At 53.7% G+C, this 22,836-nt stretch overlaps 3 protein-coding genes across 3 annotated transcripts; 2 read left to right on the top strand and 1 right to left on the bottom strand.

Moving 5' to 3' along the window:
• Nucleotides 1–2,588: 2,588 nt before the first annotated feature.
• TSSK6 (testis specific serine kinase 6) lies at nt 2,589–3,954 on the bottom strand. The gene has a single exon (XM_079771460.1). The coding sequence runs from the start codon at nt 3,463–3,465 to the stop codon at nt 2,644–2,646; it is 822 nt and encodes a 273-aa protein (XP_079627586.1). The 5' UTR covers nt 3,466–3,954; the 3' UTR covers nt 2,589–2,643.
• Nucleotides 3,955–4,151: 197 nt separating this feature from the next.
• On the top strand, nt 4,152–13,887 carry NDUFA13 (NADH:ubiquinone oxidoreductase subunit A13). The gene is made up of 5 exons (XM_079771461.1): nt 4,152–4,399; nt 10,787–10,865; nt 12,093–12,164; nt 13,271–13,340; nt 13,708–13,887. The coding sequence occupies exons 1-5, from the start codon at nt 4,306–4,308 to the stop codon at nt 13,825–13,827; spliced, it is 435 nt and encodes a 144-aa protein (XP_079627587.1). The 5' UTR covers nt 4,152–4,305; the 3' UTR covers nt 13,828–13,887.
• Nucleotides 13,888–14,041: 154 nt separating this feature from the next.
• YJEFN3 (YjeF N-terminal domain containing 3) lies at nt 14,042–22,555 on the top strand. Its single transcript, XM_079771462.1, has 6 exons — nt 14,042–14,530; nt 18,609–18,717; nt 20,296–20,406; nt 20,646–20,759; nt 20,837–20,996; nt 22,303–22,555. Exons 1-6 carry the CDS (start codon nt 14,472–14,474, stop codon nt 22,506–22,508), a joined length of 759 nt encoding a protein of 252 aa, XP_079627588.1. The 5' UTR covers nt 14,042–14,471; the 3' UTR covers nt 22,509–22,555.
• The last annotated feature ends 281 nt before the right edge of the window (nt 22,556–22,836 follow it).

Genomic DNA, 22,836 nt, shown 5'->3' with positions numbered 1-22,836 from the left:
AGATGGAGCCACCCAGCCAGGCCCTGAAATGAACAATTACTTGTGAAAATTTGTTTTTAGAGGTTCACATCACATGGTTTCAAGTTTTTCATACTGAGACCTGTGGTCACTTGGGTAATCTGTTACCAGTGTTTTCCTAGGTGCTTTCTTTTTCTTTTTTTTTTTTGCTGGTTCTTGTTTTTGTTGTTGAAGCATCCCTACCTCTGGTGGTGGGTGCTAACTGCCCTCCCCAACAGCCAGCTCGGTTTCACCATGGCTGATAAATTAAACCCAAGCCTAAACCAGTCTACCTGGGACATCCTTACTCATGCCCCACGCTCTAACGCTGGCTGCGGGAAACGCACTTATGAAGTGCTTTCTTAGTGGCTCTGCACTCAGCCCTCAAGTGAGTCTGCTGGATCAGCCACAGGCTCCTCCGAGCACCCAGGGGTGAGTCTGTTTCTCCAGCTAACAAATGGTACACTCACCCTGGTTCCCTGAGATTTTGTCCCTTCGAAACTAAGCTGGCTCTATGGCTATGGGGTGGAAGGATACCTTGGCCCATTGCTCATGCAGATTCATCAGTGAGGAACAGAAAAAGGCACGTGCCAGATCCCAGGCAATGGGATTGAACCTATGACTGGCAAAGAGGGAAAAGAATGGAATGACGAGAAGAAGGTGAACTTGTAGGCCAAGTCTTGAATGAAAAGGGGGAAAGTATTACTGGGAGAGGGAACAGCCAGTGACAAGTCTCAGAGGTGTGACCAAGCCTGGCAGGTGGAGGATGAGAAAGGCAGTGTGGCTGGCCAGTGGGGAAGATGGGTGAGGATGTGGGTTTTATTCTGAGTGAAGTGGGAGCTTTGAGAAGGATCGAGGTGCAGTCCTCCAGTAAACCACAGCCCTTTCCAACAACCCCAAGGATATGTTTCTAGCCCCATTTTCCAGGTGCAGAGCCTGAGATATGGTCCAGGTAAGGAAGGCACCCTTCCAGTGTAAACCAAAACGTTGGTTTTTCTGTCTCAATTCAGATGTGAAAAAGCCAGATGGAGGCAAGGCACTTCCCCTCTCTTAGCCTGTTTCCTCATCTGCAAAATGAGGGGTTGGGATCAAGCCTATTTCAAGGGTGTGAGAGGAGAGCTGGCACTTAATCCCCAGGGCACCTGAGCACCATGGGGAGTGAATGAGAAGGGGTGGGGCATGGTCTCCTTAAACTGGCCATGGGCTTCAGATGGAAGCGGGCAGGATTAAGGATTAGGGAGATGTTTCCCATACCAGTAACCTCATCATAGCAAAATAACCCTCAAACTCCCCAGGCCATATGGGGTCCCCTCTCCAGACATACACCTTTACCTCTCCACCTCCTCTCCATTCCAGCCGCAGGGGCTTCCTGGCATTACTCAAACACACCAGCTCCATCCTGTTTGGGAACTCATGAAACACTTTCCACTATTTCCAGTGGCTGATTCCTTCAGGGTTCAGTTCAGATACCTCCTTCAATCCCTCAGGCATCCTCCCCCCCCCTCCCCCCCAGCATTTAGCACAACTTACAATTTTTAAAAGATTTCCATGCAATTTTTTTTACTTGACTTTTCATTTGCCTCTTCACTGAGGGCAGGGATGGATCTAAGCTTCTTTCTTGAGTTCCAAAGCTTGGTATACAGAAGTTCAATAAATGCATTAATTGAGAGAACTGAACAAATCAGCTTGTCCAGTGGACTTATGCCCCGCCCTTGACTTTCCCCCCAGACTCTTACCCTCACTAAGGAAGGGGCCCTCACTAAGGAGAGCTTCCACCACCGCCCTACTCTACTTCAGCTATATCTGGGTTCAAATCACAGCTGTGTTCAAGGGCAGTGACGTCTGTGTGGGCATCAATTTCCTTATCTGTAAATGCTCAGGTGATTTCGAGACAGCGTCTCCCCACCTACCCACGCCATTCCCTCCTTAAAACATGAGAAGGGTGCTGGGTCTCTGCTCCTTAGCCCAACATCTCTATTCCCAGGACCATCACGACCCTGGGAATGACCTCAAAGCCCCTTGGACTCTTCCCAGGCTGGGGGAGCCCAAAATTTACAGGTTCGAATCCCACCAACTCCCTTTTGAGAACTGGAGCAAGAACCTTAACCAACCTTTCTCTAAAAGGGGGCGCCCGCGCTTGCCTTCCGGGGATTGACCCCTTCTCCCCGCTCCGTAAAAGGGTGGCATTGCTAGAGCCAGGTGCGAGGTAGAGCGAGTTTATTGCAAATTACAACGCGGGTGACGCCCGGAGCGCGCCGTCCCGCGGCGGCCTGCGCGGCAGGGCTGGGAATGGACGCACTCAGCGTGCGTCCCCTAGTGGGCAGCTCTACCTGGCAGCCTCCTCCGGCCGCAGAGCAGTCGCTCAGTCCGCGCAGGCGCAATGCTTCAGCATCCTCTGGTCTCGCCCCCTCCCGGGGCCTTCTTGCAGGGGGGTAATCGAGGATGCGCATGCGCTCTCCGGTTCGTGGAGGAGGAACTAGATTCCAAACAGGGGCAACTGTGGCCCCTGCTGTCGAGAAAGAAGGAAAGGGGAAAGGACGCATGCGCATTGGTGCGCAGCGGCTTCGCGGGACGCTGGAAGCGCGCCTCTCGCGTGTGCCGCGCTTGCGCAGTGCTAGGGGCGGCTGGTATGTGGGAACTCCGGCTTTAGCCGGAGTCCCCAGCGCGCAGCCAGCCGTTGCGCGCTACCTGGCCCGCCGAGGGTCTGGCCGACGGGCTGAACTGCAGCAATTCGGTGATCAGGGCCTTGCAGCGCTCGGACAGCTCGAGGCCGTCGGGGTAGAGGACGCCGCGCTTCTGGCGCCGGGGCAGGCCAGCGATGTCTGAGTCATCGAAGGGCATGCACCCGGTGACCATGACGTAGAGCACGACGCCTAGGCTCCACACGTCGTACTTCTTGGGGTCATAGGGGATGCCCAGGAGAACCTCCGGCGATGCGTAGGCTGCTGAGCCGCAGTAGGTGGTGCTCAGGTCAGGGTAGCCGTGAGCCTGGCGGCCGAAGCCAAAGTCGGTGAGCTTGACGCGGCGCTCGTCAGGGCTCAGCAGCACGTTTTCGCACTTGAGGTCGCGGTGCACCAGGTGGTGGTCGTGCAGGTAGCGCACGGCGCCGGCGATTTGTGCGAAGAGGTCGCGGGCCTGCCCCCCGGGGATGCGCCCGTTGCGCTGCACGGCCTGGAGCAGATCCGTGGCGGCTGCCTCCATCACGATGTACAGCTTCCCGTTGCACACCTCGATGAACTCGAAGACGTGCACAATATGCGGGTGCCGCACTCCTCGAAGGATGGACAGCTCGCGGGGCAGGAACTTGTTGACGAAGTCAGGCGGTGCGCGCCGCCGGTCCACCACCTTGATGGCCACTGTTCCCTTGTACTTCTTGGACGTGGCCACCTTCACCTTGGAGTAACTGCCCTCACCTATCGTGCGACCCAGCTTATAGCCGAGTTCGCTCAGGAGTTTGTCGCCCGACATGGTGGCGCCTGGGGCGCACGGAGAGCAGGAGGCGGCTGCTGTCGGGGGGGCGGCCGGACTCCGATCTCGGGCCTAACCCATGGCGCTTGGCACCTGCACACCCGCACCCCCATGTGCCCACTCCCGGGCTCCGGCTGCCGCGGTGCCTTTTATTACCCAGGTAACAATTTCTGCCTTGTGAAGTGACTGCGGGCGTCACCCTACCTCGGGGGTGGGGGCCCCGCGGGCGTCACCCCGCCTCGGGATGGACCCCCCCAAGGCCCTAGGGCTTTATGACTCATAATCAGTTCCTGATGAGAGGCTACTACTACCAAGGGCTCCCGACCACCACCAAGGAGCAGAATCTGTGCCAGGGGGTGGTTGGGGTGGGTTGCTCCTTGCGAGTCCAAATTTGAGCAGCTGCCGCCCCCACCCAACTACTTGTACCAAGCCTTGACTATATGGAGCCCTGGGCTGCCCGCACAGACCCAGAGGGGGGAAAAACGGGAAAGGGGGCTTAGCTCGGTGACCTGTCTCCCTCCGGAGCTAGATTGCCCTGCGCATCACCCCAGAGGGAAGGTGAAAGGGAAGTGCTTTGATGCAAGAACCTGGGCGACCCCACAGGTTCCAGCCGTCCACACCGGCTGAGCCACGCCTCGTCTGGGAGAAGAAATAAGGATTCCTTGGCTGCAGCCGGGCATCATAGCCTGAGTTCTCCCGCGCAGTAGGATCGCTACACTAGCGTCCTGGGTTCCTTGGCCCCACCCGGGACCTGCGCGACAGCTTCCGCCACACTCATCATGGCGGCGACCTCCGGTTACGTCACTTCCGCCCACAACCGGAAGTACACAGCACCCGAACATGGCGGCCTCGAAGGTGAAGCAGGACATGCCCCCTCCTGGGGGCTACGGCCCCATCGACTACAAACGGAACCTTCCGCGTCGGGGACTGTCGGGTCAGTGTCCGTCTGCGCCGTGGTGTCAGGGTCTGGGCCTCCTGAGCGCCGCAGCGGGGGCGGGGCGCTGGGGAGGCTAACCGGCCTCACTCTACCTGCGGTGTGAGGAGAGGCGGAGTCCGAGTCTATAGGTAGCGTCAGTGGTAACAATAACGATAACTGCTGTAATTTGTCGAGCGATTACTAATTCCTTTAATTTCTTCTCCTAACAGCCCAGAAGTCGGTCCTGTTAATTATTTCCTTTCCACAGTAGGTTAAATTGAGGTTAGTTTAGCCTGAACCCTTAGCCCTCGGCCACGCTTCTATTTTACAGGTGGAAAAACTGAGGCCCGAGAGAGGCTGCGACCTTACCGGCAGGGCCACCCCGAAAAAAGCTGGGTTCAAAACCCGGAACACCGAAGGAATTTAAAAGATGTTCTTTGTGGTGGTTCCTCGCTGGTGCTCCTCACTTGTAGGATATCCCAGGAATATATATTCTTAAGTTTTTCAAACGTTTTAAGTAACATTTTAAAATTCGTGCCTGGCCAGTGTGACTCAGTGGTTGAGCAGTCGACCTCTTAACCAGGAGGTCACGGTTCGATTCCCGTCAGGGCACATGCCTGGGTTGCGGCTGGTCCCCAGTGTGGGGCGTTCAGGAGGCAGCCAGTGAATGATTCTCTGTCATCATTGATACTTCTCTCTCCCTCTCCCTTCCTCTCTGAAATCAATAAAAATATGTTTTTAAAAAATGTTGTTGTTGGGTTCATCACAGAAAAAGGGAAGAGAGAAAGTAAAAGATGCACATACTTCACACCCAGGATTAACAAAAAAATTTAAAACAAATTAATTGTGAATACATTAAAATCTGCATATAACCCTAGCCGGTTTGGCTCAATGTATAGAGCGTTGGCCTGTGGACTGAAGGGTCCCAGGTTCGATTCCAGTCAAGGACACATGTCCAGGTTGGGGCTCCATCCCAGCATGCAGGAGGCAGTCAATCAATGATTATCTCACATCATTGATGTTTCTATCTCTCTCCCTTCCTCTCTGAAATCAATAAAGATATATATTTTTAAAATCTGCATATTATGCTTTAATAAAAAATTCGTGGGCATAGTAAAAAAAATAATTCTGATGGTAGATAAGTTGGCTATTGAAAATTCAAGTTCTTCCCCTCCCCTTCTTGGCTTTTTTGTATCCCAGAACAGAGGTTGGCAAACTTTTTCTATAAAGAGCCAGATAAATATTTTATGCTTTATTGGCCAGATTATCTCTATCCACTGTCCACTGCTGCTGCTTTTTTTTTTTTTTTTAACAGTTGTTTACAAATCTAAAAGTGTTCTTATCCGGAGGGCCATACAAAAACAGATTAAAGATAGATTTGACACCACATGGGCACTCAACTCATCCTAGAGCACATTGAATGAATCTGAGTCATAACAACCAGGCCAGTGCACCCCTCAGGTGTGCTCCATAAGGTCTGTTTACACACATGCTCCTGTGTGACCAGCCCTTGGGTCTCCTTGGGCCCTCCTCACTCGGCATCTTTTTTTTTTTTTAACCTACAAACACACCCTTTATACCTTTATACCGGTCCTCTTCCTGTTCATAGCGCAGCGGGCCCTAAATGCCATTGCCTGGAGTTGGGTCTCCTAATCACATCCCTTTTACATGACTTTCATTGTAACACATACAAACCCACCCCAGTATTTCCTGGCTGCAGAGGTGTGAGGAAGATACTCCTTCAGTTGGTGTGGTCTTTGCTTAAGCTCTTGCATTCATTCATTAACTTTGTTGAGTGTGTACATGGCTATGGGCCTTGTCTTGAATTCAATGTCATATCATGCCTGAATTTCCTGTTGTAGTGAGTGGAGGGGCCTGGGCTAACCAGGACCTGCTTTAGCTAGGGAGTGCCTGTGTGACCTCTCTGAGGAGGAGTTCCTCAGATGGATGGAACAGCGAGTGCAAAGACCCTGTGCTCTGTCCGGTACCCCACCCTCATCCTCTGTTGTCATGGGCCTCCTCCAGCCTTGCCTCTTTTGAGCCTGGCACTGTGGCCTCAAGCCTGGCACCTCTTTCCCTGGACCACTCACCACCAGCATCCCAGAGCATGCCAAGCTGGCTCAAGCTGCCTTTAATCCCTGCTGCTCCTAAAGTGACACTACCCCCACAACTCCTCATCTCACACCCAGCTCTCTCCACTACCTCCTATGCCCAGTATGTGGCTCCTTTTTTTCTTGTGTCTTTAACATTTTTATTGAGATTTCATACCATATAGTTACCTGTTTTGTGTTTACAGATCACAGATATTTAGTCTATTTGCAGTTGTGTAACTATCACCGTGGTGTAAATTTAAAACACTTTAATCACTCCCAAAAGAAACCCCATGCCTACTAGCAGTCACTCCCCCTTCTCCCCTCAGCCCCTGACAACCACTAATCTGCTTTCTGTCTTTATGGATTTGCCTCTTCTGGACACTTCATATTAATGGAATCATTCACAATGTATCCTTTTGTGTCTGGTTTCTTTCAGCATGTTGTGTTTTTTGGGGGGAGGAGGAGACTGGGGTAGCTGCACAACTCAGGGCCTCAGGAGAGGCCAGAGCTCAGAAGGGGGTCCCCCCCACTCTCCCTTCCCAAACTCCCCATTCTTCCTCCCCCTGCAGTCTCTCAGCCAAGCTCTCAGCATGGTGTGTTTTTTTTTGTGTTTGTTTGTTTTTGTTTTTTAATTGACTTCAGAGAGGAAGGGAGAGGGAGAGAGAGATAGAAACATCAGTGATGAGAGAGAATCATGGATCGGCTGCCTCCTGCACGCCCCCCACACTGGAGATGGAGCCCGCAACCCGGGCATGTGCCCCAACCGGGAATCGAACCGGTGACCTCCTGGTTCACAGGTCGATGCTCAACCACTGAGCCAAGCCGGCCGGGCTCAGCATGGTGTTTTTAATGTTCATGTAGCATGTGCCAGTGCTTCATTCCTTTTTGTGGATGAGTAATAATCTTGTATTGATGGGCCACTTTTGTGTATCCTTTCCCACTTGAGGCACTCTTCAGTTGTTTCTACCTTTCTCCTGTTGTGAACAGTGCTGCTATGAACATGTGTGTAAAAGTGTCTATGTGGCATATGTTTCGTTTCTCTTAGGTGAAATTTCACCTGGGAATGTCATTGCTGGGTTATGGTAACTCCACATTTAACATTTTGAGGAACTCCCAAACTATTTTCCACTTTGGCTGTACCATTTTATGTTCCCATCTGCAACATCTGGGAGTTCAAATTTCTTCACATCTGGACAACACTATTTATCATTCTTTTGAGTCTCACCATCCCAGGTGGTTTTAATTTGCATTTCCTTGGTGACTAATAGTATTGAGCATCTTTCTTGTGTATATTGGCCATTTGTATAGCTTTCTTAGAGAAACATCTAAATCATTTACACATTTTAAAATTGGGTTATTCGCCCTGACCCATTTGGCTTAGTGGATAGAGCGTCGGCCTGTGGACTGGAAGGTCTCAGGTTTGATTCCGGTCAAGGTCATGTACCTGGGTTGCGGGCACATCCCCAGTAGGAGGCGTGCAGGGAGCAGCTGATCAATGTTTCTCTCTCATCGATGTTTCTAATTCTCTATCCCTCTCCCTTCCTCTCTGTAAAAAAATCAATAAAATATATTTTTTTTAAATTGGGTTATTCATCTTTTTATCATTGAGTGTGTTTTTTTTTAATACATATATTTTTGCTGATTTCAGAGAGGAAGGGAGAGGAGAGAGAGATAGAAACATCAATGATGCATGCCCCATACTGGGGATCGAGCCCTGACTCCTGACCTCTGACCAGGAATCAAACCGTAACCTCCTGGTTCATAGGTCAACGCTAAACCACTGAGCATGCTGGGCTATCGTTGAGATTTAATAGTTCTTTATATATTTTGGATACCATTCCTTTATCAGATATATGATTTGCAAATACTTCCTCCCATTCTGTGGGTTGCCTTTTCAGCTCAATGGTCTCATTTGCAGCACACAAGTTTTTTTATTTCAGTGAAGTCCAGTTCATCAACTTTTTTCTTTTGTCTCTTGTGCTTCTGGTGTTTTATCTAAGAAATCATTGTGTCATCCAAGGTCACAGAGACTGACTCCTGTTTTCTGAGTTTTATAATTTTAGCTTTTTACATTGAGGTCTTTGATCAATTTTGAGTTCATTTTTTTGTGTGGATGGGAGTAGGAAGGAGCACACTATTCTTTTGCATGTGGCTATCCAGTTGTCCAATTTGCTGAAAAGCCTGTTCTTTCCCCATTGAGTTGTCTTGGCACCCTTGGATAAATTCAATTGACCATAAATGTGAGGGTTTATTTCTGGATTCTCAGCTCTTTGCCAGCGATATACATGTCTGTCCTGATGCCAGTGCCACGCTGTTCAGTACACACAGCTGTGTGATAAGTTTTGAAATTGTAAAGTGTGAGTCCTCATATTTTGTTCTTCTTCAGAATTGTTTTGTTTATTCTGGTCCCTTGCATTTCCATATGAATTTCACGATCTGCTAGTCAATTTCTGTCAGATTGTGGGGGATGGGTTGGGATTCTGATGAGGCCTGTGTTGAATCTACCTCATTTTGGAGAGTGCTGCCATCTGAACAAAACGTTAAATTAAGTTCTGATCCATAAACACAGGAAGTGTTTCCATTTATTTAAGTCTTGGTTACCCATGGTCCGCACACCCTCTGGGCATGCTACTCCTTGGCCTTTCCCAACATACTGGCAGCTCCAGAAGCACAGACATCACCTGCCCAGGGCCTGGGGTCTGGGCCTTGCAGCCCTTAGTGAGGAAGAGATGAGTTAGAGCTGCATCATCATAAAGGCATCCTTAGTCCTGGAATTTATCTTGCAGATGGACTCACACTTGGGTGCCAGGTGTGATGGCAAAGGATTTCACAAAGACAGTCCAGGTCCGTCCCCTGGGGTGGGGTCAGAAGGGGAGGCCTCTGGGCCTCTCTGCAGCTATTCAAAAGAATGAGGCAGCTCTGATGAAGCGCCCTACACTGGTGGCCAACTATTGTGTGTGCTGGGAGGGGTCTTGTCTCTAGAGCAGCGGTCATGGACCACTGGTGGTCCGTGAGGTCCGAAAGTTTGGTGACCGCTGCTCTAGCGTGCCTCGCTGACCTGAGCTGGTGTTTTTAACAAGTTGAACTAAGGGGGGAAATATGGAGCCAGTTTATCATGTATCTCCAGGTCCAGCAGAGGTGCCTGATGAACCTTGTGTCCCAGCTGATGTGAAAAAGAAAGACACCCCCGACCCCTTTTCTCCCCATGAGGCCCAGGGAGCGGCATCGCCCTTTGTTTACCAGTCCTTTACTAGGTGTTGACTGGAGATTGACCTAGCTGAGCCTGTCCATTTGTCACAGCAACCTGGAGGCCTGGCCAGAGAAGAGACCATGCTCGAAAGATGAGGGGGTGCAGGGCCAGCCAGGCCCCAGGTGTCTGGGATTCCCTGAAGACCCCAGCAGGCCCACAGCCTGTCAGTCAGGATTACAGTGAATGCCTGCTGGAGCGCAGTAAATATTCATGGCAGCCTGTTCCCCTGGGCTTGGACAGGAAGTGGGTGTCTACCCTGCCGGGCTAGGAGCAGCACCCAGGAGGCCAGGGGATGGTGGCAACCCCTGAAGGGCACAGCCTGCCTCTGACAGCCTCGCACAGGGTCCTACCTGCATTCACGAGGTAGGCCCTGTGAGCAGCATGCAAGGAGGTGGCCCAGGCAGATGGGAGCTACCATGGAGCTGGAACCTAGCCATGGGCGTCAGCCATCCCTGAGGGGCTGGCTGGCTGACTGGGAACCAAACAACCTCCAGCAAGATTGCGCTGCCAGGGCCATCTATAATAATAAAAGTGTAATATGCTAATTATTACCTAGGACAACTTTCCGGATGAAGCTGGGGCTGTGAGGGAAGCCTGGATCCTGAGTGCCAGAGGGAAGCCGGTGCCGGCAGCTGGGGGAAGGAAGGCCTACTCTTGCACATATCGGGCCTCTAGTCCAGCCATAAACACCTAGACCTTTGAGTCCTCCTGCAGTCCCTGCCCAGTACCTTCCAGAAACCCCAGCATGGGGGCAGAGGTGGTGCTGCCGCCAGTCTTGCCTATGAGAGAGAAGCTGAGGCTTTGGTGTCCCCTGCCTGCAGAGGGACAAACGTGATAGAAGAGGGGGTGTCCAAGGAAGCGGGCCAGTGGACATTCCACAGAGAAAAAAATAGTCTGAAGAAATACAAGCCATCTCTGGGAGGGGGTCAGGGCACTCTCACCTTCTCCATCGTCTGTATTTCTGGGGTTATTTGTACAGCGAGTGGATATGCTTCATGAGAAGAAATGACCAGGGTGGCCTGTTCTCATGCAGATGCTGAGCTGGTGCTCCTCTCCCCACAGGCTACAGCATGTTCGCTCTGGGCATTGGGGCCATGATCTTTGGGCACTGGAGCATGACGAAGTGGAATCGTGAACGCAGGTAGGCCCCGTGCAGCTGAGGGTGGGCATGTGCCTGTGGACTTGGTATACACTGGGCCCCTCACCAACCCCCCAGGTCTTGGGGACCCAGCAAATCCATTTTTGGATTTTACCTTTAATGACTGACTAGTAAGCAAAGAGCTTGCCTCCAGGTGTTCACCAGGCACCCCTTCAGCCTCTGCCACTGGGGACTCGAGGGTGTCCAGGTAGTCCATGGCAACCAAGTAATGATGATATAAGGGCATGGAAAGCAGATCATGCAAGACAGTGGCCACGCCAGCCATGTAGGGCCTGAGGGACCAAGGCCTACAATTGCCTCAGTTCAGACTCCAGCCACCTCTGAGCTCATCTGATTCCCTGCCATGTGGCTCCTTGTCATTGGCCTCTGACTGGCTGGGCTCCTCCACCCTATCCCACCTATGTCATATGTCCTTAGCATCCCCCACTCGGCCAGGAATCTCTGAGGAGGGTGCTAGAGAAGGCTCAGCTCGTGGAGGGTGCTCCTCATTATTGAGTATACCCAGGAGCACCTGATGGGTGCTGGATGCAAGGGCCCCTGTGTTGGACTGGCAAGACCAGGCCCAGCCTCCTAGGGGGACACAGTAGTGGCCACAGTGTGGCTGTGATGGGGGCAGTAGCCTGGGGTGTAGGGCCAGCAGAGGGGTTGAAGTTCATCTACCCCTTCCTTGTGCCTCCGTAAGATTTCTGGTGATGAGGGGATATGGCCAGAGGCCACTCCCTGGGACACAATAGGGCTTGTTCTCCCCAGCCCCGAGCACAGACATGGCTGGGGCTTGGAAGATGCTGAAGAGCAGGGAGAAGAAAGGAATGCCCCAATGTTATTTTGAGATGAAGGGGACATGGTTTTGTAAGGCCCAGAGCTCCCATAATGAATGCTTCCCTTCCTTCAGTGCAGTTACAGACTTGGGCTATTTTTAGGATTAAAAAGAAAAGTTTTTTAATTGAAAAGAAAGTGTGAAGCCAGCAGTCTTGTGGACCAATGCCTGCACTAGCTGGGTTCCCCATCTCGGGTTCCTGGTGGACGGAGCCTAGTGCCCAAGCTCTATCCTGCTTGCTCTCCTCTCCCCCAACCACCATCCTCTGTAGGGAGGGCAAGGGTCTAGGCCACTGCAGAAGTGCTTCACCCTGAATGTCCAGGGGCCACATCGTCTGCCTCCCTCTCTGCCCACCCTAATCTGATCCAAGTGTTGGTTTTGGGGTTTCACAGGCGCTTGCAGATCGAGGACTTTGAGGCCCGCATCGCACTGATGCCGCTGTTGCAGGCAGAGAAGGACCGAAGGTGGGACCGCCAGGGTCAGGAGGTCATAGGCCTGAGTGCCCTAGCTTGCAGTTCGGGGACAGCCAAAATGCACATGGGGACTGGCAGCTGCATCTTTGCACATACAAACTGCTGTCATCCTTGGAGGGGGCCTTAGACAAAGTGGAGACCAAGGGGGAGAACGGGAAGGCTTTTCTGCAAGAAGGGAGTGTTGGGGCTGGGGCAGGAGAAAAGAGTTTGCTAGGGAGCCAGGCCGGCGTGGTTCAGTGGTTGAGCATCGACCAGGAGGTCACTGGTTCAATTCCCTGTCAGGGCATATGCCCGGGTTGTGGGCTTGATCCCCAGTGTGGGGCATGCAGGAGGCAGCCGATTGATGATTTCTCTCATCATTGATGTTTCTATCTCTCTCCTCCCTTTCTCTCTGAAATCAATCCTATATAATAAAAGCCTAATATGCAAATCTACTGAACGACGACCATAACAACTGGTCGTCGCTATGACGCGCAATGATCACCAGGGGGCAGACGCTCAACGCAGGAGCTGACTCCAGCCTGCAGGCCCCAGGCTAGCCAAGGCGGATGCCAGCAGAGGGCCCCCCCCTCCCCCCCATCACCCTGCTGGTTGCCCTGCAGATCAGCCCTGATTGCCGGCCAGGCCTAGGGATCCTACCCATGCACGAATTTTGTGCATGGGGCCTCTAGTACAGTGGTCAGCAAACCGTGGCTCGCGAGCCACATGCGGCTCTTTGGCCCCTTGAGTGTGGCTCTTCCACAAAATACCATGTGCGGGCGCGCACGTACAGTGCGATTGAAACTTCGTGGCCCGTGCGCAGAGGTCGGTTTTCGGCCTGGGCGAGTCTATTTTGAAGAAGTGGTCTAACGCTGAGCCACACTTAAGGGGCCAAAGAGCCGCATGTGGCTTGTGAGCCGCGGTTTGCCTCCCACTGCTCTAGTAAAAAAAAAAAGTTTGCCAGGGTGAGGAAAGGAAAGAAAGAGGTCAGTGTGTGCAGGGTTGGAAGTGGCAGGAGATGATTGGAGGGGGAGTGAGTAGGGGGTCTGATAGGTGCATTAGGCAGGGGTCCCTTGGGGTACTCAGGCCTGTCCCCACCTCCCACTCCATCCTTACAGGATCCTGCAGATGCTTCGGGAGAACCTGGAGGAGGAGGCCATCGTCATGAAGGATGTGCCCGACTGGAAGGTGGGTCCCCTGTAGGGAGGGCAAGGGTCTAGGCCACTGCAGAAGTGCAACCTTCCACAGAAAACCTCTTTGAAGCTGAGAGAGTCGGTGGGTCAGGGGTCCTCAAACTTTTTAAACAGGGGGCCAGTTCACTGTCCCTCAGACCCTTGGAGGGCCAGACTATAGTTTAAAAAAAACTGAACAAATTCCTATGCACACTGCACATATCTTATTTTGAAGTAAAAAAACAAAACGGCAAAAACACCCGCATGTGGCCCGCGGGCCGTAGTTTGAGGACGCCTGCAGTGGGTGCTGGGAGTGAGGTGAGGAAGGCGGCAGCTTCTGACACAGTGGCCAGTACCCCCACCTGTACCTGCTTTCCCCTCAGGTGGGCGAGTCTGTGTTCCACACAAAGCGCTGGGTGCCCCCTGTACTGGGTGAGCTGTATGGACTGCGCACGAATGAGGAGATTGTCAACGCCGCCTATGGCTTCATCTGGTACACGTAGGAAGTGCCACTGGACCTCGCCCCCTGCCCATGGAGTGAATAAATGTTCTGGAGACCTGCCTGCCTGTGTCCCAAGGACTGAGTGACTTGGGGAGGGGGAGCGCCACTGGGTCACACACCTTGTGGGGACTCAGAGACTAGACCTGGAAATTCAGCAGAAAACGCCAAGTTGGGTGACGTTAAAAAACACACCTACGCTGCCCCTGGATCCACTACCAGCCCTGGATTCCAAAATATGCCTTGATTGCCCTACCTCTGTTGTAATTCTGCTTGACCGCAGCCCACCCCTCCAGGGATGGATAGGGGCCTGGAGAGGAGCAATGGCAGGGCAGGCGGCAGAGGCGTGTCCCCATACTCCCAGGCCAGGACCCCATAGCAGGTGTGACCGACCCATCACGACCCAACTCTGCCCCTCCAGACTTGTCTCCTTGCCAGTATGGGCATCTGGGCGTCCTTACATCCCGCCGGCAGCTGTGCTTCTGCCACAAAAGAGTTAAGTCTGCCTGCGACCAGCGACCAGTGGCCTTGCAAAGCGCCTTCACGGCGCCTCTTGATTGGCGGGTGGGAGTGGGCGGGGCCTGCTCAGGGATACGCTTTAAAACGGTGTCTGCCTGGCCCCGCTGCCCGCACAGGCTCGCCTTGGCCATGATTGGGGCGGCCAGCCGAGACCCGGCGGAGGCGCCCGAGGATCGGCGTTTCCTCAGGTCAGCCGGGAAAGGGATACCCGGGACTCTGTGAGGAAGGGGCATGGTCGAGAGGGATAATGGGGGAAGGAGCATGTCTGGGGAGGGCCGTGGGGGCGGGGGGGAATCCGAGGCCCACCCCGCACTTCACTGGAGACGCAGCCTGCCGCTTCCCGCCTTTGACGCTGCATTGCCAGGGAAACTACAGTCGCAGCAAACCCGCTCCGTGAATTATTCATCAGCACTGCTACTCCCCCTCCATAACCCTTTACCCCACCCGGGCCCACCTCCCCTTTCCATCTCCCAGCTACCCTGGAGCCCCATCTCAACTCTTACTCTCAGCTCCTCAAATGCTTACACACCCCCATGGTGATCCACCTGCTATTACCACCTCGTCTAGACAAGGAAACAGGTCTGGGAGGGAAGCCACTGCCTGAGCCAAGGCTAGGGCGAGTTTTGAACACCTGGGCCACTTGTCGGGGTCTGGAGTCAGCAACCATGGCAGTCTCACGCCTTGTTCTGAGTCATCCTGTGTGACATGGGCCACCAAGCCAGGCTGGAGAAACCAGATTCATTTCACTGAAGTCTGCCCACTGTCTGATCAGCTTCTCTTCTCAGGGCTGATATTGTCCGATGTCCAGATTCTGGCTGCTATCCAGATTCAGCTTAAACACCTAGCACCTCCCAGGCAGGGGGAGATGAATGTTCCAGAAACAAGCAATGGCCTCATCTGGCATGGGGGACAGTGGGACACCTCAAATGCCAATTGAAGAGTGATGGGGCTCTGTGGGGTGGGTGTGTGTAGAACCCAGTGAACAAGGGGAGAGGAGGCAATGAGGTTAGAGACATAGTGGGGGCCTTGTATATATGATGAGGAATTTGAATATTCTCTGAATACTGGGGAGCCTTAAGAAGGTTTGCAACAGTGCATGATATGATCTGGTATTCAAATTTTCAAAGCCCCCGTCTTCGTTGGTGTGGAGTTTGGGGGGCATGAGACTGCTGTTGGCAGCCTGGTGGGCAGTAATGGCAGGCTGGTGAGAAGAGGCATGAGGGTGGTGAGGGTGGAGAGAAGCAGGCAGAGCGGAGAGCACGGAGGATCTGGCATGGCCATCCTGGCCTCGTGGCTTCACCTCCAAAAGAGCCCCCTCCAGCTTGGCTGGCATGGCTCAGTGGTTGAGCATCAGCCTATGAACCCGGGGATCACAGTTCCATTCCCAGGGTGGGGGGTATAGGAGGCAGCCGATCAGTGATTCTCACCATTGATGTTTCTGTCTCTCCTTCTTCATTCCTCTCTGAAATCAATAAAAATGAATGAAAGAAAGAAAGAAAGAAAGAAACCAATTTTTTTTAAAAAAAAAACTAAATGAAAAACGAAGAGCCCCCTCCTGGAAGCGTTTTGGAAGTGTTAGGCCCAGTTCCCTTTGAAACCAGGTCACCTCAGCCCTTCTGGGCTGGTGGGGAAATCCCGGGCCTCGAAGCCCTTCTCATCTGGGGGGTTGGTTGGGAGACAAGAGGTACTCTCATAACTGAGGCGCCTCCCCCTACCCTGGTCCCACATGGCTCAGCCCCGATTCCCACTCATACCCTACTCATAGCCTAGACCACCCTCTTCCTATGGACTCCCCATTATCACTCTAACGACCAGTTAGGCAGGAAGATAATTTTCCGAGTGGTGATGAGATCAAAGCTTTGGGACAGAGGGAGAGGAGGAATGGATGATCCTCCACCCTTCTCATCCTCCCACCCTCCCACGCTCCTGTGAGGGCTGCGGCAGAACTGTCACAAGATGAAGGAGGAGAAATAAGCCACGTTCCCGAACACCCTTCCCAGGAGCTGGGCTGGCCTTCCATGCCGGGGATGGGGGAGGGATGGGTTTGCTCTTATTTAGCCCCACCGTGAGCTCCTTTTCCCACCTGGTACTTCAACCTCATCTGACATTGGCTGAAGACAAGTTAGGGGTTGAATCTGGTTCTGATTGCTGCTGTCTCAGGGCATGTAACCTCCCTGCCCTCAGCCTTCATCTCCCCCATCTATGTGGCCCCCAAAGTATGTATTCTGTTTCTCTCACTGCTCAGCCACACTGGTCTCTCTTCTGTCCCTCGAACCTGCCAAGCTCTCCCACCAAGAGGCCTTGGCCCTTGCTGTTCTTGCCACCTGGATTATCTACCATAGTGCTCCAGGCCAGCTCCTCCAGGAAGCCTTCCCTGACTCCCCATCCCACAGTCGTCCTCATTTCCCACCTCTGCCCCTCCTGCTGCTTGGCGTAATCACACTGCAAAATTGGCTGGAAGGTTGTGGTTTTCCTACTCACAGAATTGAAGGAGGAAATCTAGGATTCATCCCAAACTTCTGCCATATGTAGATCATCCTCTGCTGCTTTGTTCATACTCTGTTCGTGGCTCTGAAGACAGACACCAAAGGTGGAAGTCTCTGTTTCCCCACTCTTCTGGCATGACCCTGGGCAACCCAGTTGGCTTCTCTGAGTTGTTCTTCCAACTCTCTGGGACTGACTGGTTCTATTATTATTATCATCGTATTTTAATTGCGTGTGCTTTTTTTTCTTTCTTTTTTTTTAGATATGTTTTTATTGATTTCAGAGAGGAAGAGAGAGGGAGAGAGAGTGTGGAACATCAATGATGAGAGAGAATCATTGATTGCCTCCTGCACGCCCCCTACTGGGGATCGAGCCTACAACCAGGGCATGTGCCCTTGACTGGAATTGAACCTGGGACCCTTCAGTCCAGAGGCCGAGGCTCTATCCACTGAGCCAAACCTGGTAGGGCCCTAGTTCTATAATTGTTGTTATTATTGCCCTCTCTAGGATCTGCTGAACTGGGGGTAGATGTTACTCCCCAGCAGGAAGGTCCTGCCAGCTGCCCAACCCTTGATTCTGGAGTGAGGAACACCTGATCAAAGCCAGCTCTCCCTCTCTGCAACCACCACGTCCAGGCCCTTTGGAAGGCCCTTAAGCAAGGGCCAGACAGCTTGGTCCCTGCTGTTATAAGTGCCCAACACTTGGTTTAACACTCTATCACCATCTTGAAATTCTTTTTTTAAAAAAATATATTTTATTGATTTTTTACAGAGAGGAAGAGAGAGGGATAGAGAGTTAGAAACATCGATGAGAGAGAAACATCGATCAGCTGCCTCTTGCACACCCCCTACTGGGGATGTGCCCACAACCAAGGTACATGCCCTTGACCGGAATCGAACCTGGGACCCTTGAGTCCGCAGGCTGACGCTCTATCCACTGAGCCAAACCGGTTTCGGCCCATCTTGAAATTCTTAATTTTTGAACAAGGGGTACTGCATTTGCATTTTGAATTGCCCCTCAAAATTAATCGAGCCCATCCCGCCTTCACTTTTGCAGAGGAAGCAAGGCTTGGAAAGATGAAATAGACCCCAGTCACTCCAGTAAGCCAACTCCGTAGTAGAGCTTTGTCTCAAGCAAGTTGGCTCCATCTCCCTAGGCACAATTATTTGAGTTTTACAACTAACTTTGAAGAGGGTCACATCCCACCTCCCTAAGTGAGCTGTCAAACGCCTCTGCAGCCTTCACACACCTCCCTCAGTACCCCGTACCCCGCCCCTAGTCCAATCAGCCCCCTCCAATGTCCTGGAGCTCAGTCAGTGACTTCCTCTGCCTGAAATCCACCCATCGCCCCCATCACAGTCCTTCAGGCTCCATGCCTCCTCCTGGGTTCCTCCCACCTTGGGGGCTGGGGGCCTTTGAGTGGGGCTCAGTCTCCCACGCTTAGGAAGAACAGAACCAGCATGCGCCACCACGTGCTTCCTCGACCACCAGAGGGCGCCGGCGCATCAGGCTTCGGTTCAAACCTCCAGCTGCCTGCCGGGTTCCATTCAATCGCTTGTGCATCGAATGGGGAAACAGATGGGGGAAGGCGGGGGGGGGGGGGGGGGGGCGGCGGTTCGCGGTGGCATCAGAGACTGGCTCGGGACATTGGTGGAACATTTCTTTCTTTTTTTTTCTTCTTTTTTTCTTTTTTCTTTTTTTTTTTTTCATTTCTGACTCCATCTGAGCCTCTGTCTCCATCTCTCTGTGTCTCTAATCGTCTCTCCCAACTCTGTCCCCCAGCACGGAGGAGGCAGCTGCTCTGGAACGGGAGCTGCTGGAGGATTATCGTTTTGGGCGGCAGCAGCTGGTGGAGTTATGTGGCCATGCTAGTGCTGTGGCTGTGACCAAGGTACCTAACCCCTGCCCCTTGACCTTGACCTCAGCCAGATGGCCCAGGGATTGGGAAGCATAGCTGTGGCTCTGGGGCAAATACTTGAGGTGTCTGCAACGAACTGGCAAATAATAGCAGCGATGATACTACTATCTGGTGCTTTGCCCCATGTTACCTCTGAACAAGAGTAATAAACTGACACCAGTTAATAAACATAAACATTGCCGAAACCGGTTTGGCTCAATGGATAGAGCGTCGGCCTGAGGTCTGAAAGGTCCCAGGTTCGATTCCGGTCAGGGCATGTACCTTGGTTGCGGGCACATCCCCAGTAGGAGGTGTGCAGGAGGCAGCTGGTCGATGTTTCTCTCTCATCGATGTTTCTAACTCTCTATCCCTCTCTCTTCCTCACTGTAATAAATCAATAAAATAAATAAAAATAATAAAAAAATAAACATAAACACCTTAGAAAAATGCCCGGCAGGGCTCCAGTATGTCATCCTTCTTCTCTTCCTCCCCTTTTTCTCTTCTTATTACCACTGTATATTTTTTAAAACTCAGTATTTTTCTCTATGTGAACTCAATTTTTTTTTTACTTAAATGTTTTCATTTCCAAATGAAACATATCCTGAGTGAGGTGCCCAAAAGAGAAAGAAATGGAGAAAATCTAAGCCACAGAAGTAAAGCCAGTGTAGTAAACTCGTCCCGTTTTTGCCCTGAAAGCCCCAAGTACATCCAGAAGCCCCTTCGTCTCAGCCAGCCAGCCAATGTCACCCTCCCTGACTCTGGTGTTATGGGCTGCAGGCATGGTCAGTGTCAGTCAGGACCTCAGACCTTGGGGAGGAGACTGAAACGTGGAATAATTTCCCCTCTGTGTGGTTGAAGGTTAGAGTATGGCCAGGCCCTGTGGAGTCAGGGAGAGGCCCCATGAGACTGTCAGAGCTTCTATATAATAGAGGCAAACCGAGGCTGGGGGAGGAGAGGGGGCCGAGGTGAGGGAGTCAGGGGAGGCTGGGACTCTAACACCAGCACGCTTAACTGCTGTATTGAAGAGAGAAAGAGAGAGTGATATACAGACCCACAAAGACAGAGTCTGAGAGAGAGACTGAGACCAGGAGAAAGACAGAAAGAGACTAGACGGAGAGACACGGAGCGAGTCTGAGAGCTACAGAGAGACAGGGAGGTGAAGATAGGCCAGTGGAAAGAGACAGGGCACGGCAGGTTGGAAAAGTACCTCCCCACCAACTACGGGGCCTCTGGGAGGGCCTGGAAAATGGGTGGGGGAGGGGAAGCCACTGCAGTGGAAAAAGGTGGAAGAATGTCTGCAACTCAGGCCGAGAATAAACAAACCACAGTCCAGGCTCTCGGGCTTTCAATGGTGGCTGGAGACATGCTTTCCTGTTCTGGCTTGGCGGATCCTGAGGCCAGGACTCCGCGTCTCCAAGGAGGAAACTGAGGCCCCAAGTGGCCCGGGCCCTCACCCATATTGCTTCCAAGCCCAAGCCCCGTCCCTTCCTCTACCTGGGGCCTCAGTTTCCCCACCTGATCAGGGAGGAATTCCAAGCTCCGTGCCTTTGCCTTTGCTGTGCCCCCTACCAGGTGTTCCCCTTGCCTGCTCTCTCCAGGAAGCAGAAGACGGTGCTGGTCGTGTGCGGACCGGAGCAGAATGGGGCGGTAGGGCTGGTCTGTGCCCGGCACCTGCGGGTGTTTGTGAGTAGCAAGGACCCCCTTGGTCTCCCAGGGTCACTCCCCATTCTGTCCCTGCAGAAGTCACTTCCTCCTCTTGGTAGTGTTCCAGGGGAACATTGAGACTGGACAAGTTACAGACTATGCCCAGTGCTTGCCCCAGGTACTGCTGCCTGGGACCAGGTCTGGAGGCTTGGCAGAGCCTGTAAAAGCTTGGGCAGCCCCCATACTGACCCTTCCCTGCCCCCTCCTCCCCCCCCCAGGAGTATGAACCGACCATCTTCTACCCCACACGTTCGCTGGACCCGCTGCACCAGGACCTGACCACCCAGTGTGAGAAGATGGACATCCCCTTCCTGTCCTATCTGCCCACAGAGGTCAGCACTCCTTGACAACGAAGGGGCAGGTGGGGGTGGTGCCCCAAGGCTGCTCCTTACCTTGCCTTCCCTCCCAGGTCCAGCTCATCAATGATGCCTATGGGCTGGTGGTGGATGCTGTGCTGGGCCCTGGCGTGGAGCCCCGTGAGGTCGGGGGCCCCTGCACACGTGCGCTGGCCACACTCAAGCTGCTATCCATCCCCCTCGTGAGCCTGGACATTCCCTCAGGCATGCCAGGTGGAGGGGGGTGCATCAGGGCCTGGGAGACCTGGGGGGGGAGGGGCCCTGTTCTCCAGCTTTTGTTACCCAGTTGGTCTGCCTACTCTGAGCCTCAGTTTCCTTGGGGATGGATTGTGCACCCTGGGTATGGCAGAGGGCCACGTCCATCCCTCAGATGGGGAACACTGAGGTCGTTGCCCAGGTGACCCTGCATCCCCTCCCACCACACTCAGCCCGATGTGCCCAGTGCCCACCCCGGCCCAGTCACCAGGCAGACGTGAGCTCACTCAGCAAAGGCCTCGCCCGTCCTGGCCGCCGCCCTATGCCTGTTGGAGCCATTAGGCCACGGGCAGACGGAACAAACAGCCGCTGGCCAGCCGGACCCTTCACGGGGTGGCCGAACTCAGAGGGACATCCCCTGGCTTGCAAGACCTCGGGGCCTTCTCAGCAGGGTGCTGAAGAGCAGGGGTGGCGTGGGGGTGGCTAGGAGGAGGTGGGCTGTCTGGTATGAGGGTGGAGGTAGGATCCCAGAAGGAATGATTAACGTCAGAGGGGAGAGGCTTTTAGTTAGTGGTTCCAGACTCCAGTCAGAGGCAGGAGAGGAGGCAAAGCTCCTAGTCTGAAGGTGGAAGGTCATTTGAGAGGTGGCAGAGGCCATGAACCAATGAGTGAGCTGGTGTGGTCCTGCCAAGTAAAAAGGCAAGGCAGAGCATGAGGGCGAGGCAGAGGTGTCAGACCAGAGGAAAGAGTTCTGGGCAGAGGGAGGAGGATCAATGCTCCAGTTGGGTGGGGAAGGAGGCACTTCCTGTCAGAGGCAAGAGCCTGGGGCAAGGAGGTCAGATAGGAGAGGCTTGCTTGTGGATGGAGGAAAGTCTGTCCTTTGCGTGGGGATCTGGTCAGAAAGTGGAGGCTGGCTGCGAAGTCTGGGTGGAAAGAGGTTCTAGTCCAGGCCGGGAAGCTCAGGATTGACGGGAAGGGAGGTTTGGGGCTAGACAGACGCCAGAAGAGGCATGGGTCCGACCAGGAAAGGGCAGCAGGTGGAAAGGATGCAGCCTGAAGGCAGAGGCTGAATCAGACGGAGGAGGCTGAATCAGATTGGGTAGCAGGGTGGGAGGAGGGGCAGAGAAGTATGAGGGCTCTGGCCAGAGGGGGCGGGAAAACATCTCCAAGGAGGGAAAGAGGCTGGTCTGAGGGTGGAGGCTCAGTTCTTTGGGGAGGCAGGTCTGATCAAGACTCACTGTCAGAAAGCAGAAGCTGGGACTCTCCTCCGAGGGCGTGCACCCTTCCCAGCTCCCGATCTCCCCTCCCTCCCCTCCTCCCTCAGGCTGGGATGCGGAGACCGGCGGAGACTCCGAGGACGGCCTGCGGCCCGACGTGCTGGTGTCCCTGGGGGCGCCCAAGCGCTGCGCCGGCCGCTTCTCTGGGCGCCACCACTTCGTGGCTGGCAGGTTCGTGCCCGACGACGTGCGCCGAAAGTTCGCTCTGCGTCTGCCGGGGTACACGGGCACCGACTGCGTGGCCGCGCTGTGACCGCCCCCCGTGCCCTCGCGGCCTGGACGTGCCCCAATAAACAGACATCCCACCACCGCCCGGCCTCGCCTCCTCTGTGCGCCGCGGGTGGGCAGGCTCGGGGCGGCCCAAGGCGGGAGGGGTGAAGGGCAGACGGAGAGGGGGACTTCCCGCTGACCCCCGTCAAGGGGAGATTCTGGGACTTGCAGCCTGCTCCGATGGCCTAAGGCCATTGGATCGCAGTTCGACTCGCAGGCGGGTGTCTGGCCTCCTGAAGCGTGGAGGTTCGGGTAGCTTCAGGCCCGATTCCAAGGCGCACTTCCCACAGGCAGCTCCGGCCCCGGCGTGG

This window comes from Cnephaeus nilssonii, assembly GCF_951640355.1.
Source record: "Cnephaeus nilssonii genome assembly, chromosome: 5".
Lineage (NCBI taxonomy): Eukaryota > Metazoa > Chordata > Mammalia > Chiroptera > Vespertilionidae > Cnephaeus > Cnephaeus nilssonii.
The sequence above is the reverse complement of the archived record's forward strand: the minus strand, read 5'-3'. Positions and strand labels throughout refer to the sequence as shown.

What these genes read in the sequence shown, in the direction of transcription:
- TSSK6 (XM_079771460.1), bottom strand. Translation starts at nt 3,465, where the DNA reads ATGTCGGGCGACAAACTCCTGAGCGAACTCGGCTATAAGCTGGGTCGC.
- NDUFA13 (XM_079771461.1), top strand. Translation starts at nt 4,306, where the DNA reads ATGGCGGCCTCGAAGGTGAAGCAGGACATGCCCCCTCCTGGGGGCTAC. An exon ending in AAGTGGAATCGTGAACGCAG is followed by an intron (nt 10,866 to 12,092) that starts GTAGGCCCCGTG and finishes GGGGTTTCACAG; the next exon opens with GCGCTTGCAGATCGAGGACT. An exon ending in CAGGCAGAGAAGGACCGAAG is followed by an intron (nt 12,165 to 13,270) that starts GTGGGACCGCCA and finishes CCATCCTTACAG; the next exon opens with GATCCTGCAGATGCTTCGGG.
- YJEFN3 (XM_079771462.1), top strand. Translation starts at nt 14,472, where the DNA reads ATGATTGGGGCGGCCAGCCGAGACCCGGCGGAGGCGCCCGAGGATCGG. An exon ending in GAGGATCGGCGTTTCCTCAG is followed by an intron (nt 14,531 to 18,608) that starts GTCAGCCGGGAA and finishes TCTGTCCCCCAG; the next exon opens with CACGGAGGAGGCAGCTGCTC. An exon ending in TGTCCTATCTGCCCACAGAG is followed by an intron (nt 20,760 to 20,836) that starts GTCAGCACTCCT and finishes CTTCCCTCCCAG; the next exon opens with GTCCAGCTCATCAATGATGC.